At 41.2% G+C, this 17,935-nt stretch overlaps 1 protein-coding gene across 1 annotated transcript in view; it reads right to left on the reverse strand.

Moving 5' to 3' along the window:
* CACUL1 (CDK2 associated cullin domain 1) overlaps positions 1–17,935 on the reverse strand; it is a 69,355-nt gene that overhangs the window by 34,895 nt on the left and 16,525 nt on the right. The window contains exons 3-4 of the mRNA XM_024206237.2: positions 16,098–16,200; positions 7,740–7,835 (exon numbers count right to left, since the gene is read on the reverse strand). Of these exons, the coding sequence (XP_024062005.2) occupies positions 7,740–7,835; positions 16,098–16,200 (199 nt within the window). The remainder of the gene's footprint in view (positions 1–7,739; positions 7,836–16,097; positions 16,201–17,935) is intronic.

A 17,935-nucleotide genomic window follows, 5' to 3' on the forward strand; every position in this document is an offset into this window, starting at 1 on the left:
TCAAATTCTAGACAAAAATAGGTGAATATTCCAAAATGATAAATTTAAGGGAGTAATAGGAAATGTTTTGTTTGTTTAACTTGAATTCCACAGTTTACGTCCCACAGCATGTTGTGGAGTAAACACTTAGTAAGCATCCAGAAAGCGAATCATATTTTTATTTGGGTTTATTAAAAAAAGATGCACCTAAGTTCTAGGTGCCCTGGATAATTACTTAAGGCTGGGATTTTCAAAGGAGCCAAAAGAGTTCAGATGTAGGTTGCTGCTGGCTAGATCTTTGCTTAGTTGTGCAAAAAGGCTGGGATTTCAGAGGATTCTAAGTCCACTGAATTTCAGTGGAAGTTAAATGCTTAGCTCCTTTAAGACCCTTAGAAAAGCCCAGCCTAAAAGCACACCTAAACAAAGAGTAAACCAGCAGCAACCTTAAAACCATAAATGACAGCTTTTAGCAAAAGGAAGAAATGAGAATTCCTTGTCTTGCAACAATCCCTTCTCCAGAAATCCACCATCACCACCTCATAAAGATGAGCCTTACAGCATATGCTGGTCAACACACTGAGCTGATCAAGCATACATACTTCCTACCTTTTCAATCCTCCCATACATGTCATGGGACCTGATCCTGTACCACTGCAGTCAATCGGAGTTTTGCTATTGACTTCAATGGGTACACACATTCAAACCACAGCAAAATACACTGTTTGGCAGTACTGAGGAAACAAGGGAGAGGGGAGGCTGAGACAAGCCAAGGAGCTCAAGAACAAAAACACGTTCAAGATGTACCACAGATTTCTCAGGAAAAAAGGTTGTTTGACTTCTTGGAGGGTTTTTTTTTATATGAATACTGTTATACTTTCAAAATACACTACTTGAATGCAACTTGACAATACAGAAAAGGCAATTCATGATCATAATTAATTTTTTCAATGCACTAACCACTTAGCTGAACAGTTAGTTCTGGAACAATAGATTTTCCAACTGTTTCGCTACATCTATTTAAAGACTATAAGAGCATACAGTTAAGTACAAGTGTTTGTTACCTGCATCTGAATCAGACTGCTTTATTTTAAAAGGGGGTGCTGATACATAAGTGTTTTCTTTTCTTAGGGTGGGGGAGAAGGGAATACATATCAAGATCTAAGAAAAAAAAATCTACAAAACAAAATTTGAATATGGACCAGCTCAGGAATGGCAAGATATATGACCGTCGTCGAACAAGGAAGCTTTATACCCAAAATGATGCAGGATAGGGAAAATCCAAAGCAGGAAGGTAAAAGCTAAACAGTAACTTAGGTTCATACTATGCATATGAAGCTTTCTAAGCATTAGTTTGTTCCTGTTTTAAGGTACAAGTACCTTCTTTTAAACACTGGCCACTGGGTGTGGCCCCAGTCCTACAATCTGATCCATTCAAGTGGACCCTTCCGTCCATGCAGAGTCCCACTGACTTCACTGGAGTTCTGCCTGGTGCTAGAACATTCCCTTACAGATCAGATTGCAGAATCAGGACCCATGATGCAAATATTTGAAGAAAATCGTAACTAGGAAGTGAAGCTATGTCATTTTATGCATGGGGCCCTACCAAATTCATGGCCATGAAAAAGCATCACAGACCGTGAAATCTGGTCTTTTGTGTGCTTTTACCCATACTTTATAGATTTCACGAGGGAGACCTGCATTTCTCAAATTGAGGCTCCTGAGCCAAAAGGGAGTTGCAGGAGGGGGTCGCAAGGTTATTTTAGGGGGGGTTGCGGTATTGCCACCCTTACTTCTGTGCTGCTGCTGGTGGCGGCTCTGTCTTCAGAATTGGGATCCCAGCCAGCAGCCACCACTCTCCAGCTGCCCAGCTCTGAAGCCAGCACCGCTGCCGCCAGCAGCAGCACAGAAGTAAGGATAGCAGTACCCCACAACAACTCTGTGACCCACCCTCCCCCCAAGCTCCTTTTTTGGGCCAGGATCCCTACAATTACAATACCGTGAAATTTCAGATTTAGATAGCTGAAATCATGAAATTTATTATTTTTTAAATCCTATGACCGTGAAATTGACCAAAATGGATAGTGAATTTGGTAGGGCCCTATTTATGCAGTAACGAAGATTCTTTGATGTGTCTCTCCCTCTGGGTGCTCCACTGTAGGTGTGCTTGCATCTCTGCACTGCTGATTGGAGAACTTAAGTAGCAGTGTCTGCTGGGCCCACACATGCACTGTGTCTCCTCATGCTGCGCCATGAGGCTAACCAGTGCACACAGGCTAACCCTCCTCAGATCCTTCTCTACCGCAGAGTCAAGACAAGAATTCTGAAGTAGAGGGAGAAGGGTGGATTGTGGAGCACCTAAAGGGGGACACATCTCGAAGAACCAGGGTTACAGCACAAGGTAACTTCTTCGAGTAGTGTCCCTATGGATGGTCCACTGCAGGCAACTCCCGAGCAGTATCCCTTCTAGAGGGCCAGGACTTCGGAGTTGGGTCAGTTACAGATAACAGTCCTGTGGAGCCGAAGATGGCATCAGAGGCAGAGTACTAATGATCACACAGTTGTTCTGTGAAAGTTTGGACTGATGCTCATGTCACCGCTCTACAGATCTCTAAAATAGGGACATTCTTGAGGAAGGTGACGGATGAGGAGATCGACCTTGTGGAGTATGTACGAATGGCATTTGGAGGCGTCATACTGCAAACTTGGTAGCAATGTCTGATACAGTTTGAGACCCACTTAGAAAGTGTTTGGGCTGAAATTGCTGAGCCCTTGAATCTTTCCTCCATGGAGAGGAAAAGCCAGGGGGACTTCCTGAAGGCATTTGTCCTGTCCAGGTAGAAGGCCTGACATCCAGGGCATGCAGCATAGCCTCCCTGTTGTCTTGGTGAAGCTTGAGGTAGAAGATTGGAAGGTGAATCAACTGATTCATGTGAAACTGAGAGGTTACCTTAGCTTTGAATCTTGGGTGCAGTCTGAGCGTAACCTTGTCCGGAAAAAATACTGTGTAGGGAGGATGTATCATCAGAATTGCTCTCTCTCCTATTTTCCTGGCTAAGGAAATCACTACCAGGAAGGCCGTTGTCACTGATAGGTACATTAGTGAACAGGTGGCCATGGGTTTGAAGGGGGGCCTAGTCAGTCCTTTCAGTGCAAGGTTCAGGTTCCATGTGGGGATAGGAAGTCGAGGCTGAGGGAAGAGGTTTACTATACCCTTGAGGAACCTTTTTGTAGTTGGGTGTGACAGCACTGAGTATCCCTCTAAAAGTAGGTGAAAGGCTGTAATAGCCACTAGACTAGGTGGACCCTCAGAGAGCTGAGATAGTTCGGACTGTTTTAGGGCTAAAAAATAATCATAGAATATCAGGGTTGGAAGGGACCTCAGGAGGTCATCTAGTCCAGCCCCCTGCTCAAAGCAGGACCAATCCGCAGACAGATTTTTGCCCCAGATCCCTAAATGGCCCCCTCAAGGATTGAACTCACAACCCTGGATTTAGCAGGCCAATGCTCAAACCACTGAGCTATCCCTCCCAGATCATCTAGGATATTCTTGGAAAAGAGCTCCATGCCCTCAAAGGAAAGGTCCTCGCATGTGGACTGTACCTCTTTCGGAAAGCCCGATAAATGGAGCCATGACACTCGTCGCATCACCAGAGCCATGGAGACGGATCTAGCTGCCATGTTGGCTGCATCGAGGGCAGATTGCAGTGATAGACTTTAAGGTCAGAAGGAACCATTATGATTGTCTAGTCTGACCTCCTGCACAACGCAGGCCACAGAATCTCACCCACCCACTCCTGTAATAAACCCCTAACCTATGTCTGAGCTACTGAAGTTCTCAAATCATGGTTTAAAGACTTCAAGGTGCAGAGAATCCTCCAGCAAGTGACCCGTGCCCCATGCTGCAGAGGAAGGCAAAAAAACTCCAGGGCCTCTGCCAATCTGCCCTGGAGAAAATTCCTTCCCGACCCCAAATATGGCGATCAGCTAAACCCTGAGCATGTGGGCAAGTGACGTCTTTGTCACTAATTGGCCCTCCTGGATAATGGCCTTGAATGAGTCAATGTGCTTCTGGCATCTTTTCAATAAAGTCATTCTGTTTGGAGTAAGTTATGTAATCGTATTTCGCCATGAGGGCCTGGTAATTGGCAATACGAAATTGTAGAGTGGCTGAGGAGTACGCTTTTCTACCGAACAGATCAAGGCACTTCCAATCCTTGTCATACGGAGAAGTTCTTGACTGGTGTTGTCATGCATGGGAGTTGACGGCGTGATGGAGTTGGGTGGCAGGTGGGAGAATAGGAATTCAGCTTCCTTGGCGGGGACATAGTATTTTTTGTCCGCTCGCTTGCAGGTTGGGCCACTAATGCCAGGGTGTGCCACACAGTCACTTGCCAGGTCTAAAATGGCCTGAATCAGGAAGGTGATCTTTGAGGAGGCAGAAGAATGGAGTATCAAGGAGTTGATAGTGGGTATCCTTGACTTCCTCCAATGGAATCTAGAGAGCGTCAGCCGGTATGGCCATTGGGGTGGTAGTGGCTGCATAGAACCCGGTGGTGGCACCCATGCATAGCCATACCAGGATGGTAGTGTTGGGACCCTCTGTGGGTATATCCTTGGGCTCTCTTGGTAGTGAGCACCATATGGAGCTTGGGAAGAGTACTGCAACACTACCTCCTCAGGCTCACTGTTTGAACCCTCGCTAGAGAGCAGAGGGGCATCGCCTGGGAGTGGGGATACTTCCCATGCTTGGTAGAGGCTCAGTGCAGAGGTCTCGGTACTGAGAGGAGGGGACTCCGGTGCATCCGTGATGTGGAAGTATCTTGAATGGCAGAATTCCGCTGGTACCGATGATGCCAATGGTGGTAGTGGTGCCAGGGGGGACAGAGATATTTTCCGCACCAGTTGCTTGGGTGCCTGGCAAGCCATCATTGGCGGTACCTATGCAGGCTCGCATACTGGGAGCGTCTTTTTAGAACAGTGCTTACTCCTTTCGGTGCCGATGACTCAGTGCCCATGCCCATTGGGTCCGTGGGCCTGTCAGCAGTACCAGTTGCTGTCGGTTTCCATGAGCCATGGGTGCCGGACTGAGATGGCCTCGATGCCAAAGATACTGAGTGAGATGGTGATCACTTGCAGCTATCTCGGCGCTCACTATGGGGGCTTCCTGCTCTATTCTTAGATGATTTGTGAGAGGGGTCCACAGCCCTTAGATGTGGAAGGCTGTGGGAAAGACTCACATCTACCAGGAAACTGGGGTCGGAGAGCTGCCTCCATGAAGATAATCTTCTGGCAGAGTTCTCTGTCTTTGCAGGATCTTGGCCAGAGTTGTTGGCAAAGGCAACACTTTTGTTGCATATGGCCTTCCCTGAGGCAGTGAAAGCACTGAGAATGCTTATCTGCGATTGGAATCACCTCTTTTCAAGTGAGGCAATTCTTGAAGCCCAGCGAACTGGGCATACCCCGTTGGGGGAAAGGGTCCCCAATGGGGAAGAAAAGGCCGGAAGAAAAAAAAAGTCTTTACATTTTTTTTTTTAAAGGATAAAATAAAAATAGAAAAACAACTAGTAACTATAGGTATGTGAATTAAGATGATAGTCTTAAAGGACTACTAATGGCTCCATCTCTGGCCAGGGGCGGTTGAGAAGGAACTGAGGAGGGTTAGCCCACGCATGCTGGCTAGACTCGTGGCACAGCACAAGGAGAGACAATGTATGTGCGGGCACAATGGACACTGCTATTGAAGTTCTCAGATTAGCAGCGCAGGGATGCAAGCACGCCTACAGTGGAGCACCCATAAGGACACTACTCGGAGAAGAATCTATATTTTTCATTTTAAACAGAGTTAAAAGCAGATTCTGTTACCATCTGCCTGTTTACTACTTACATAGCCCTCATGTATAGTGTCTAATCAGTAAGTTTAACAGTTTGATTTATAATTAGTTTCTTATTTGTTTTCACCATTTTCAGATACTGTTAACTGTACTCTCAAAAACTCTCTATCAAGAAACTAACAGAATTTAAAAAAAGTTTCCCTTCACATCAAGAAGAAATGAACACCAGCTGAAATAACACTGTTATGACTGCTATATAAAAAGACAAAATATGGGATGGGGAAACCTATGCAGCAATCAGAACCTGTGATAAAAAAAGTTATACTGAATAAGAGAATACAATTACTGCAATGCTCAAATGTAATCTGCTAAAGACAGCTTTTACCAGGATTTTACACAATAAACCTACCTCCTGGTGATAAAAGCATGTACTTGAACATTAAGAACATATTTTAGATATGGGCTCTAAATCATGAATAAAGGACAGCTCAAAGCATATACAGATAATGCAACTGATTCTCACGTAGCACACAGAAAAGCAAGCACTGCACGCTCCTGAGGAGAGCCAACTCATTGCAACAAAGATGGGTAAATCAAGAGGTATAGCTATCTCTGCCTTCATATCCCATCTCAAGGGACTGAACTGACTCATTCCTTCACCAGCAAGTAGATCTCTGGAGTGGGGGGTTGTGGGGGGGGGGTTGGGGTTTTTTGGGGGGGGGAGGGGCACAATGGGGTTGGTACAAGAGATTAAGCTGGGCAAACTAGACAGTGCTAGCTCCCAAGGAGAGGACTGGAGAATCCTCACCTCCTCATCGTGCTCCCTGGCTCCACTACTCACTGGTTCATGTGGAGGGGACTAAAGAATCCCCATCTCCTTTTATAATTTGCAGGATCATAATAAAGATAGAGGAGTGACCCCTTAGCTAAAAATTGTGGCAAATGAATTAAACACATGCGCACATGCACTCCCCCTTCTTCTAACAAAATTTTTTTTGCATCTAGGAAAGGGAATTTTTTTAAACAGAGCTTGAGATTAAAAGTATAAGACATTTTTAAAAATCTTATCTAAAAGTTTTTTCTTGATCTACATATGAAATATTCCTTCCATTCATATTCTTGAGTGAAGTCCAATGCATAAACTATTTTTGATGAGATCACATGCTATTTTTGTTTTTAGTTATTCATTACAAAAATATAAATCTTGGAGCTCCAACAGGTTCCCACAGAATTATTATAAGCTTCTGCATAGGTATCAAAGAGCTTATAAACTCCACAGGCAGGAATTTAGAAAATCTAGAAGACCAACAGTTACAGTTCAATGAGTTTAGAACTTCTGCAAAAATACTTGCAAACTGTAAGGTTTGTAAACAAATTTGTTTGGTGCAACTGATGCGCTGAATTCCATTATCAATATGGCTATTTATACTTTCAAGAGACCATATGGTGGGGTTGGTTTTTTTAGTTTTTTTGTTTGTGTGGTTCCCACCGCTTACATAACTACAAGAAGCCATTGTAGGCCTAGAGAATTCGTGCAACCTAAAGAGAGAAATCATCTTCTCCATAATGCACCCAACCTACCAGGCCAACATACAACAAGCCTATGAGCTGGCCAAACTCGCAATACATTTAAAAAATTACACAAGAGTTGATTTTTTGCTGTCAGTACAAAAAAAAAAAAAATCAGTCTTTCTGCTATGAAGACACTGGCAAGGCAGAAAAATAGCAAACAACTCTCAATTTAATTGCATTGCTTTTCTTATCTTTCTAGATTTGATCATAAGTGTGATACCAGCAGCAAAAGCAACAATGAATACTAAATTCTGTATGAAAATAAGTCATTGAAGTTGCACTTAGCTCTTTCCACTTTCAGTTAACATCTCAATGTGCATGGACATAGTCTATTCAAAAAGAACGTTCTAAACTTACCATATATATGAAAAGAGGCACAATGCTCTGCAATGCTCCCATATATTGTCCAAGAGCTATGTTAAATCTTTCAATATACAGATCTGGAGGGCTGGCCTGCAAGAAACGGTAAAAGGGAAGGAGTAATTTTAACACAAAGGAAGACAAATGTAGGACACCATGGACTACACTTTCAACTCAAAACTCTCAAGGCTAAAAAGGATGCAACACTTAGTCCAAGAGGGGCAAGTCACATATTAATCCAGAATTCCTATTTCCAATTAGAATTAGAACGACCTCCACCAAGACACCCAGCAAAAACTTAGCCTACAACATCCAGTTTCCCCCCCAAAAATGTGTCATTACTCTGACAAATATGTCCAGTTATACCTCCAGCATGCCTGTAATATAAACCATTATTTAGCACAACCAAGTATGTACATTTAACTAAGCATCCAAACATTCTTTTGAAAGGTTTAGTCTGTCAGGGCTAGATCCTGACAATGAATCTGTATGGGCACTGAAGTGTGCCTGCATAGATCCATTTTTGGGATCTAGCTCAGAGGTAGGCAAACTACGGCCCGCGGACCCCTCCTGCCCGGCCCCTGAGCTCCTGGCCCTGGAGGCTAGCCCCCGGCTCCTCCCCTCCTGTCCCCCCACCCCTGCAGCCTCAGCGCGCCGCGCCACCGGCGCAACGCTCTGGGCAGCCGCGGCCTGACCCTGTGCTCTGAGCGGTGCGGCTGTAACGCCGCTGGCCACTGGTGTTCTGTGTTGCGCGGTAAGGGGGCAAGGAGCGGGGGGGGGAGGGTTGGATAGAGGGCAGGGGAATTCGGGGGGTGGTCAGGGGCCGGGGGTGTGGAGAGGGGTTGGGGCGGTCCGAGGGCAGGGAACAGGGGGGTTGTATGGGGCAGGAGGTGCCAGGGGGGGCAGTCAGGAATGAGAGGGGGGTTGGATGGGGCAGCAGGGGGTAGTCAGAGGTGGGGGGTCCGGAGGTGGGGTCAGGGGACAGGGAATGGGGGGGGGTTGACGGGGTAGGAGTCCCGGGGGGGGCCGTCAGGGGACAGGGGAGTTGGATGGGGCAGGAGTCCTGGGGGAGCAGTCAAGGGGCGAGAAGTGGGGGAGTTGGATAGGAGGCGGGGATTGGGCCACGCCTGGCTGTTTAGGGAGACACAGCCTCCCCTAACTGACCCTCCATACAATGTTGGAAATCCGATGTGGCACTCAGGCCAAAAAGTTTGCCCGCCCCTGATCTAGCTCTTAGACATTATGGTGACATTAAGCTACTGCTCGGCATATAAGGTAGTGTGGAGCCACATTGCCCAAGTAGGAGTTCCAGGAAGCATTTGTTCCTCAAGAAACTGTCTCTCTGGGTTTTGCTGAGTTTTTCCGTGTGAGGGAAGTATGATCAGACGTTTCGTTGGAGGTGGTGTGATACATAATGCCTTATGAAGTTTCTAGGCCAGAAGCAACAGCACCACTCTCAAGGGGTTTGCTACTCTCCAAGGCCAGCCACGTTTGCTATTGAACTTGAACAGGGAACATGTCTTCCCCTGTCCGACTCCACACCAACACTAACAATACATTATTTGGTAGTTTTAAGAATTTAGCTTCTTATTTATATGGCTCTTCATTAAAATGAGATACTAAATGGAAATTCAAATTAAGATGGATGCATAGAGTGTTTCCAAGTTTGACAGCTAGTTGCTTGACAGACGTGTCATGGCTAAAGATGTTTGCACACTTACCACAAGGAAATAGTTAACTGCTAGAACACCACACGTCTATTTCCATGCAGTTTTAAAACCTGGTGCAAGCCATTAGAGCAACGTGATAAACGTTACCAAAAAATTACTAACTAAACCCATTTTGATAAGAAGTAGGGGTGGTTCTCTGTTGCAGAGAATCATGATGAAAAGTAAGTGACCAATGTAACTGCAAGTTAGTGATTTCAAAGTGAGATGTTCATATTTAATAAAATTTTGACTACTAGTTTGAAAAAGGAAAGCGTAACAAATAATTCCCCAACTAGAGCAACTTATGTAAGTGCAATACCAGGAATGATCACTTCTCTCGCTGTCACAGTCTAATTAGGCACATCCACAAGTGCAATTAATAATTTTTGCTGTTTTTCACACTGGGAAAATTAATCTGTCAAGCCTCTACAACAGAAATAGATGTCTTGATTTTTTTCCCCAGGGCCACGTCCATTAAAGATTACATTTTTTCCAACAAAATATCCACTAAAAATTATGAGATTATATTTAGTTCTTTCAGCTTTTTGGGACGAAGTCCAGCAGAAAACTGAACCCAGGGCTGCCAGGCCAAAGGAACCCCACAAGCCCTCTGCCTAGACAGACCTGAAGGAAATCTCTAATAATGCCTAAACAATGCCAAATTAGCCATTTTTCAGCTGCCTCATTTCTGAAATTCTGCTCAGCCCACTCACCACACACATGCAATCTGGCTCTTAGGAAAAGGGTTCAATAAGCATACTCCATTTTTACTGAGTCACCTTCTCTGCCTATTAGCTGGAGGGAAAGGGGGATGAGACAAAGAAATCCTTGCCCAAAGATGTAGAGAGGAACCGAAAGAGAAGGGCCATTCAACAGACCCACTCACTCCAATAAATGGTGATCAGAGAGGTGAGAACCCCTATGGCAGTATAAGAAGCCGGGAAGCCATCCCCTGCTCAACTCTCTCCTCCCAATATATCAATATTAAGAAATATTATTTGAATTCTAGTAGCACCCAAAACGTAGGCACTTTCCACAAACAGGACGACAGTCCCTGCCTTATAAAGTTTATGATCTATGATGACAAGTGGCACATACATTACATATTTTAATTAAATATACATTGGCTTCTGTTTGTGGTTTGGGCTGCTCACCAGCCCACCCTACTATTGATCTCCAAGAACACTCTTTCAAACTAAGCAATAATTTCCTATTCTGTTTCTGTTAACTTTTCAGTGCCACCTAACGAACTGTTATTCAGCCTTGTAGATTCATTTTACATCCACCCCTTTACACTGTAGTTTCTCCAGCAAAGAATGTATGAAGTGGGGGCCTGGCAATCAATTTGAAACAGAGGAGGCAGGAGGCAATGAATACAGAAGCAATACATTGTACTTTGTATGTTTTGTAACTTTAATGGGGGTGCAGAAGCGGCTGTGATCCATTAACGTTAAAAAGAAAAGTTAATTGGTCTTTTTTTTAGTTTGCAATTAGTATAGCAGTATTCATTCTAGACAGAACTGCTGCTTGTGTCAAAATTAAAATATAGCCCTCTGCAAAGTCTAAGCTACATTGCAACTAAAGTAAACTTTTATTTGCATTCTACTGCCACCTACAGTAAAAGTTATAAATCTAAAATTTCAGAGTGGTAGCCGTGTTAGTCTGTACCAGCAAAAACAACGAGGAGTCCTTGTGTCACCTTAGAGACTAACAAATTTTTTGGGGCATAAGCTTTTGTGGGCTAGAACCCACTTCATCACTTCATCAATCTCAAATTGATAACCAGCAGTAATATTGGACATTAGGAAAGCTAAAGATTCTAAGTTTATAAACACCATTTCCTCTTGCTTTTTTAGGGCTCTTTTCAACCCCTCTGAAATCATTAAGTCTTTCTATTGACTTCAATGGAAGATGGACTGGTCCCTTAATGCAGTATTCAAAAGAATATGTACGTGGGGCGAATATTCTCTAGTCTAGAAGGAATTGTGACAAGTAAAAGCATCTCTGTGATGAACCCACTACAGACAGAGGATAGGTTTTAATAAAACTAGAAACCAGCAAAACTAAAAAGCCTGTCCAGAGATATCAAATGCTCAAGCATTATGTTCAGCTATCTGACAGATTTACAACTTTTTTTGTTCAGTGTTCCCACTAGGAAATTTCAACGTCAGGATGACCAGATTGTTCTGGCATACTGGTTACACACAGATGCTCTGTAATGCAGCTGTTACACAACCGCTGCTAACTACTCTGCTTGCTGAGGAGATGACATTTTGCATGCCTGCCATTGCAATTTTTATCACCCACTCTCTTGACACAAAATCATACTATTACCACCTTGTACAAGGGCCCATCTTCTGTATCTATCCCTATTAAATCACACTGGTTAGGCAAGTGTTTGTCTGCTCAGCTACAGCACTGTAGAATAGCTGCCATGCTGTGGGCCACACATGTGAACTATGCACTGAAATACTACATGTTTTAAGAATTTTTAAGTGCTAGAGAGTAATAGGTAGTTTCCAGACTACAATCTGTCCTGCTCCCAACTTAAATGACACATAGTCCTTTAAAAACTTTAAATATCCCCCTTTTATAGAAAAAGTAAATGTGTTCTCTTCAGTCAGGCATGGAAAAAATTTTCCAATCACAGTAGATTGGTGTGATAGGCTTCACTACACCTTACTTCATCATTTCAAAGATGCATTGCTCTCTTGGGTTTTCGTCATTTAAAAGCTGTTCAGAATACCTTCTCCATTTATCTTTAGGCAACTACATCAGTCAACACCACACCAGTTTCATCTTTGATGAACCTCACTTCCTTTATATCTTTAGTCCTTTGTCCCATGCTTGTGCCAAGTCTTTGTTCCTCGTCTTGTGTAAAGTTCCTCAAATATATTTGCTTTTGCAACTACATTCCTGGTCAATTTCTTTACATCCTTGTATTCCTTCAGGTCTCATTTGCTCCTACTCATTTGCCAGAGTCTGCTACAGCTGGTTCCAAGCCCAACTGAAAAAGAGGAGGGTTGGTGCCAGACTGGCAGCCGACAACAAAAAATTGCCAAAAACTGACACTACTTTAAGACTTAACCATCTTGCCTAGTATTTTAGAACAATGTTTACATGCTATGCAGTAGCTACAAATACCCCCAACCATGTCTCCCTTTATAAATGCCATACCAATTCCTGTCCCACTCACACATCTGGTACCTGTTACTAGATACAATTTCAGGCTTTGATCTGCACTCTGAGACAAGCAAGCCCCCATTAAAATCAGTAGATGTTTTTTCAGTTATTTCAATAGGTGTTCAAGTGGACCTTTTATGATGAGTCTGCTCTGGACCCAGTACTCCGCTGATAACCACCTACAGTTGAGTTGTACACAGTCTAACTTGCTTTGTGAAGCTGTCGTTTGGAGTAACTCAAGCTCCAGTGCAGATTACAGCAAGCAAAACTGAAGGAGAGGCAGCTGAAATTGGCTGATGCAGGCAAAAATCTTAGCATAGTAAGCTAGTAGCGTTGTACAAAGATTGGGAACCCAAGACAGTCTTATAGCACAAAATCCTCTGCTTACTAAAGCCACTTTCAAGGTCCAATCCTGGAAGCCTTTTGTGAGCAAAGCTCTCATGAATTCAGTGTGAGTTCACCTGCAGAGAACTTGTACAATCAGACCCACAGTGCAAATTGTATAACATCACCTCAAGTTGTGAGTGTTAGAATCCTTTCACACACACTCCATCATTTTACAGTGTGAAAGCTTTCATGTATGAGTTGAACTACAGGTAACCATTCCACAACAGGGAGTTCTATCCACTGAAGTTAAAGCTAGAACTATATTTATGAATACTACATTCCATAATCTTGAGATTTAAACAGCGATAATTTTTAATTATTTGTATAGCATTAATGGCGTGCTAGAGGTTTCCCAGACAGGTTCAGAGATAGATACCTGACAAATAATCTAACACTTAAGGCCTGTTCTAAACAGAGTTGCAGTGGTTTAAACTGAATGTCTTTTTAAAAAGTGAATTTAATTAAACCTTGTGCAAATTCCTGTATGGACAGTCTTAAAACCAATTTAAAGCTGGATTACATTGTTTTAGTTTAAGTCAGCTCCTTAATGTATGAAACTAAACCAAAATAATAAGACACTGACAATGATTTATGTTACGTTAAGCCAGAATTTTTTCAGTTAAATAAGAGAGTTTAGGGTAAGCAGCAGAAATGTCACTCCCCAAGAGTCAGTTTGCAATTAATACTTTGGAAAGTATAAAAATAGCTGAAAAAACAAGACTGTTGTCCTAACAAGAAACCAAGATGCTCAGTTTTATTTCATAACACATCTTTACACTGGTTCTTGATCACTTACTGAACGTATAGTTCTACATGAGAGAGTATAAAGAGATACCGTTTTGAAAACATGCAAGTATAAACTGGTGGAGTTTAATTGTGAAAATAAGAAGGCATGATTAAAATATCAAGATGTCCCACCTCCCTCATTATGAGTACATAAACAAAGAATGAATTGTTTTAGCAAGAGAATTTAGCATTCTCCAAAATGCCAGTGTGCAAGTATGGGCCTGGTAGACATGGACAAAACGGCCTACTAGGGTTATTGCCAATTAGTTTTTCTGCCAGAAGCTGGGACTGGAAGGCAGGGAACGGATCATTCAATAATTGCCCTGTTCTTTCATTCCCTCTGAAGCACCTGGCACTGGCCACCGTCAGAAGACAGGATATTAGGCTAGATAGACCAGTGGTCTGACCCAGTATGGCCATTCTTTGTTCTACTGAGATTTCTTGTAGGAACCCAGGCTAAGTGAGGAATCTTTGCACATGCACGTTCCAAATTATATGATTTGTTGTATATGAAACAAAATATTATTGCTAAAGTCAAAGGTCATGTCATTATATCATACCATAATAATTCTATCACCTGTCAGAAGGTGTGTTCAATCTAAGCAAAGAAGCTGTTGCAAAGACAGAGACTGCACGAAATAGTTGTCTCATTTATTCTTGCAATAGGTTATAGCAGCTATTTTTAGAAGAAGAATTTTAGTGCATCCATGCACAGATGTTTTTAAAACAGTAAACTCCTGAAGAAACTATCTCAGAAGCCAGCACTACAGCAGGGAGCAAGGGATTTGGGGGAAATTTCCAAACACAAATTTCCATCGTAGGATGGAATTAGGACGACTAGTTGAACCAGTGCTAGGATTGTCAATTCTCATACAAATGGAGGAAAAAACGTGTATATTGCACCAATTCAGCAGGACCTGAGCTGAAGACTTAATTCTAGATGTTGCAACCAGCAACTATAACTAATGCTTGTATAACAGCTGGGATGGCTGTTATGTGGGGATGTAAGACATTGTAAGGGAATTATTCTTATTTCTTGGTTACTTTACAAGCACAGAAAGGTGCGCTAGCCACTTCATAGTAGACAAAGAATGAGACCCTGCCCCAAAATGCTTACAGCCTAAATTTAGATGAGGGTAACATCAGCATGATCACATTATTACATATTTTGATGTGTTCATTTATATTTAAAAACCAAAAACAGATTTAAGTTAAAACCAGTAAAAAAAACCTGTCATTAATTTGAAGCATTGTGGGGGAAAAGTGAGGTTTATAGGCAAGGTACTATATTTTCACCAAGTGAAAACAAAGAACTGCTATATTTGAAGACTCCTATATGTTTCGTGTTACTGCTGGACTTTTAAGTCAGCAAGTGACTATAATATCAGTTTTCAAAAGTGATTAAAGTCAATTACATGACTCTGTTGTAATTTTAGTTTGTTAACAACTAATGTCAGTGCAACATTCCCTTGAAATAAACATGAACAGAACTACCTACAGTATAGCAATAAAAGTACAGCTATAGTTTTCCATTTTCAGCCTGCTGGCTGAAAACTTTCCGGATGCCCTAGACTTCCAGTTGACCAAGTGATGATAATTTGGAGAATGCTACATTATAATTTCCATGTTAGAAATTCCAAACATAACACAACACACAAAAGAAATGGATGAAAGACACTGTAGAAATATCAGAAATGCAGAGTGTGATAGGAACATACAAGCTGTATTATGATTGCTGTAAACCACTGACATCTAGGGATGGGTAAGAAAAATGCACATTTGTCTCTATCTCAAAGAATTCATATTTAACGGTACACAATTTACACCTACTTTTTACCATCTCATACATAAATCACCAAGTTTTTTCTTTTAATATGCACAGTTGTCTCCAATTTCTGATCTACGTGGATTGTAAGTGACCTTGTGTGCTTTAGATTAGCAAAGCTGAGTCAAGCACCTGTCACGTGGGCCAGATCCTGCCTGCTTGATGCATTTGTTGTCTGCATTATGTTCAGATTCCCCACTATCAAAGCTTTCATTTTAAAATATATTAACTCTCAGCTCTTATGCTTGCAATGACAACTTGCCAAATATGAACCAATTGTAAACCAGTGCTGTACAATCTAAACTTTCCTACGATTGTGTTACTGTCTAAATCTCTGTCTGTTAATTATGTATCAATTTACTGAATTGCAGGCACTAGTCTTGATAGAAACCCCCTCTAAATGCTGGTTCCAGTACAATGGCAGATCCCAGGAAAACAACAAAATTAGATTGTGCAGCTTCTTACCTGCAGCTCCTTTGAGACTCTCTCTAAGTGGTTAGTTATCTTTTTTATTAGGTCACTATACATCTGTTCCGAATGCTGCTGGCATACACATTTATACACACAACTGCAGAAACAAATATAGGAACAATGATGAATTTACAACAGTTTGCAATGGAGGGCAGTGAACATTTAAAATACTGCTTTAAATCTCAACTTAGAGGGCAACAAGATGACACTTTAACAGTTTGTACACTAAGCCAATGACTAAGGCCTCAATCCTGAAATCTCAGCATGGGATCCCCATTGACTTCAATGAAGACCCACCATAATGGAGCTCAGGGCAGGATCAGAACCTAATGCTGTCTAGGAAGTAATTTTGCACTCCTAAGTACATTGGTAATTCTGTCAACAGTACACTTTGTATGTTTCTCCTTCCATACACAGCATTAAAGTTCCCATATCAAGTACTCAGTTGATGATTTTTTCAAGTTACATTAATAATAAAATCTTTCCACTAAAATTACCAATACATTTAAAAGATTTCTGCCTCTAGAATTCATATAAGATATACAGCACTGTCAATCAGTCATAAAAATAAAAATAGCACAAAAATCGGTTTTAAACCATCAAAAGCCACAAAATGTATTGCCAAGGATAAAACTTGGCTGACTGCCTTAGAATGAGAGCATATTACAAATCGCCAACCATTGGTCTAAGACTTTTGACATAAAACCATATCTCCACAGCAACATGAAGTCAGGAGGCCAGAAATGGTACCTTAACTGCTCATTTTAGGATCTGGTTGGTTTAAGTCAAATCATCAACATTAGTTCTTCTTTTAAAAGATTTTATTTTCCCCCATGGCAACAAAATTACACATTACAAATATACTTAAGCAGTAATAAAACAAATACTTACAATACTTGCAGCAAAAACACGCCCTAAGCTAATCATAAACGTCTTGAAGATTAGACACAGCTTACCTTTGCCAAAATATAGAGTGGATAAAAATTGATTTTTTTTTTAGGGATGTCGATTAATCACAGTTAACTCATGCAATTAACTCAAAAAAATTAATCGCTATAAAAAATTAATGGCAATTAATTGCAGTTTTAATCGCACTGTTAAACAATAGAATACCAATTGAAATTTATTAAATATTTTGGAATATTTTTTACATTTTCATATAGTATTCTGTGTTATAATTGAAATCAAAGTGTATATTATTTTTATTAAATATTTGCACTGTAAAAATGATAAACAAAAAAAACTATTACTTTTGTTTTTTACAATGCAAATACTTGTAATCAAAAATAAATATAAAATGAGCACCGTACACTTTGTATTATGTTGTAATTGAAATCAATATATTTGAAAATGTAGAAATCAGCCAAAATATTTAAATAAATGGTATTCTATTGTTTAACAGTGCGATGAATAGCGATTAATTTTTTTAATTGCGCAGTTAATCATGATTATTTTTTAATTGCTTGACAGCCCTACTTTTTTTTTAAATTAAAAATCAGATTTTTAATTTAAATTTGATTTTTTTATTTTGTTATTTAAACTATAAGTTTTTCTTTCTAACAATAAACCTGTTTAAAATGAAATTTGAATTTAATACAAAATATGTTAAGGGCTAAACTTATTATAATCTCCTAAAACATTTAAATAAAAAATAAATATGCTGAATCCATGAGCCTCTAATCAAACTTTGAGTTAAAGGCTGGTTTTTTATATTAAGAAAGAATCGGGGGGGAAATAGCTAACTTTTGAGGTCAAGCTTCTAAAAAATGGCACAATAGATCAAGCCTATGTAACTTCGATGTCATTTTCAAGAGACTTAGGCGAGTAGGAAC

The sequence above is a fragment of the Terrapene carolina genome, unplaced genomic scaffold (genome assembly GCF_002925995.2).
Source record: "Terrapene carolina triunguis isolate 2854851 unplaced genomic scaffold, T_m_triunguis-2.0 Scaffold95, whole genome shotgun sequence".
NCBI lineage: Eukaryota > Metazoa > Chordata > Testudines > Emydidae > Terrapene > Terrapene triunguis.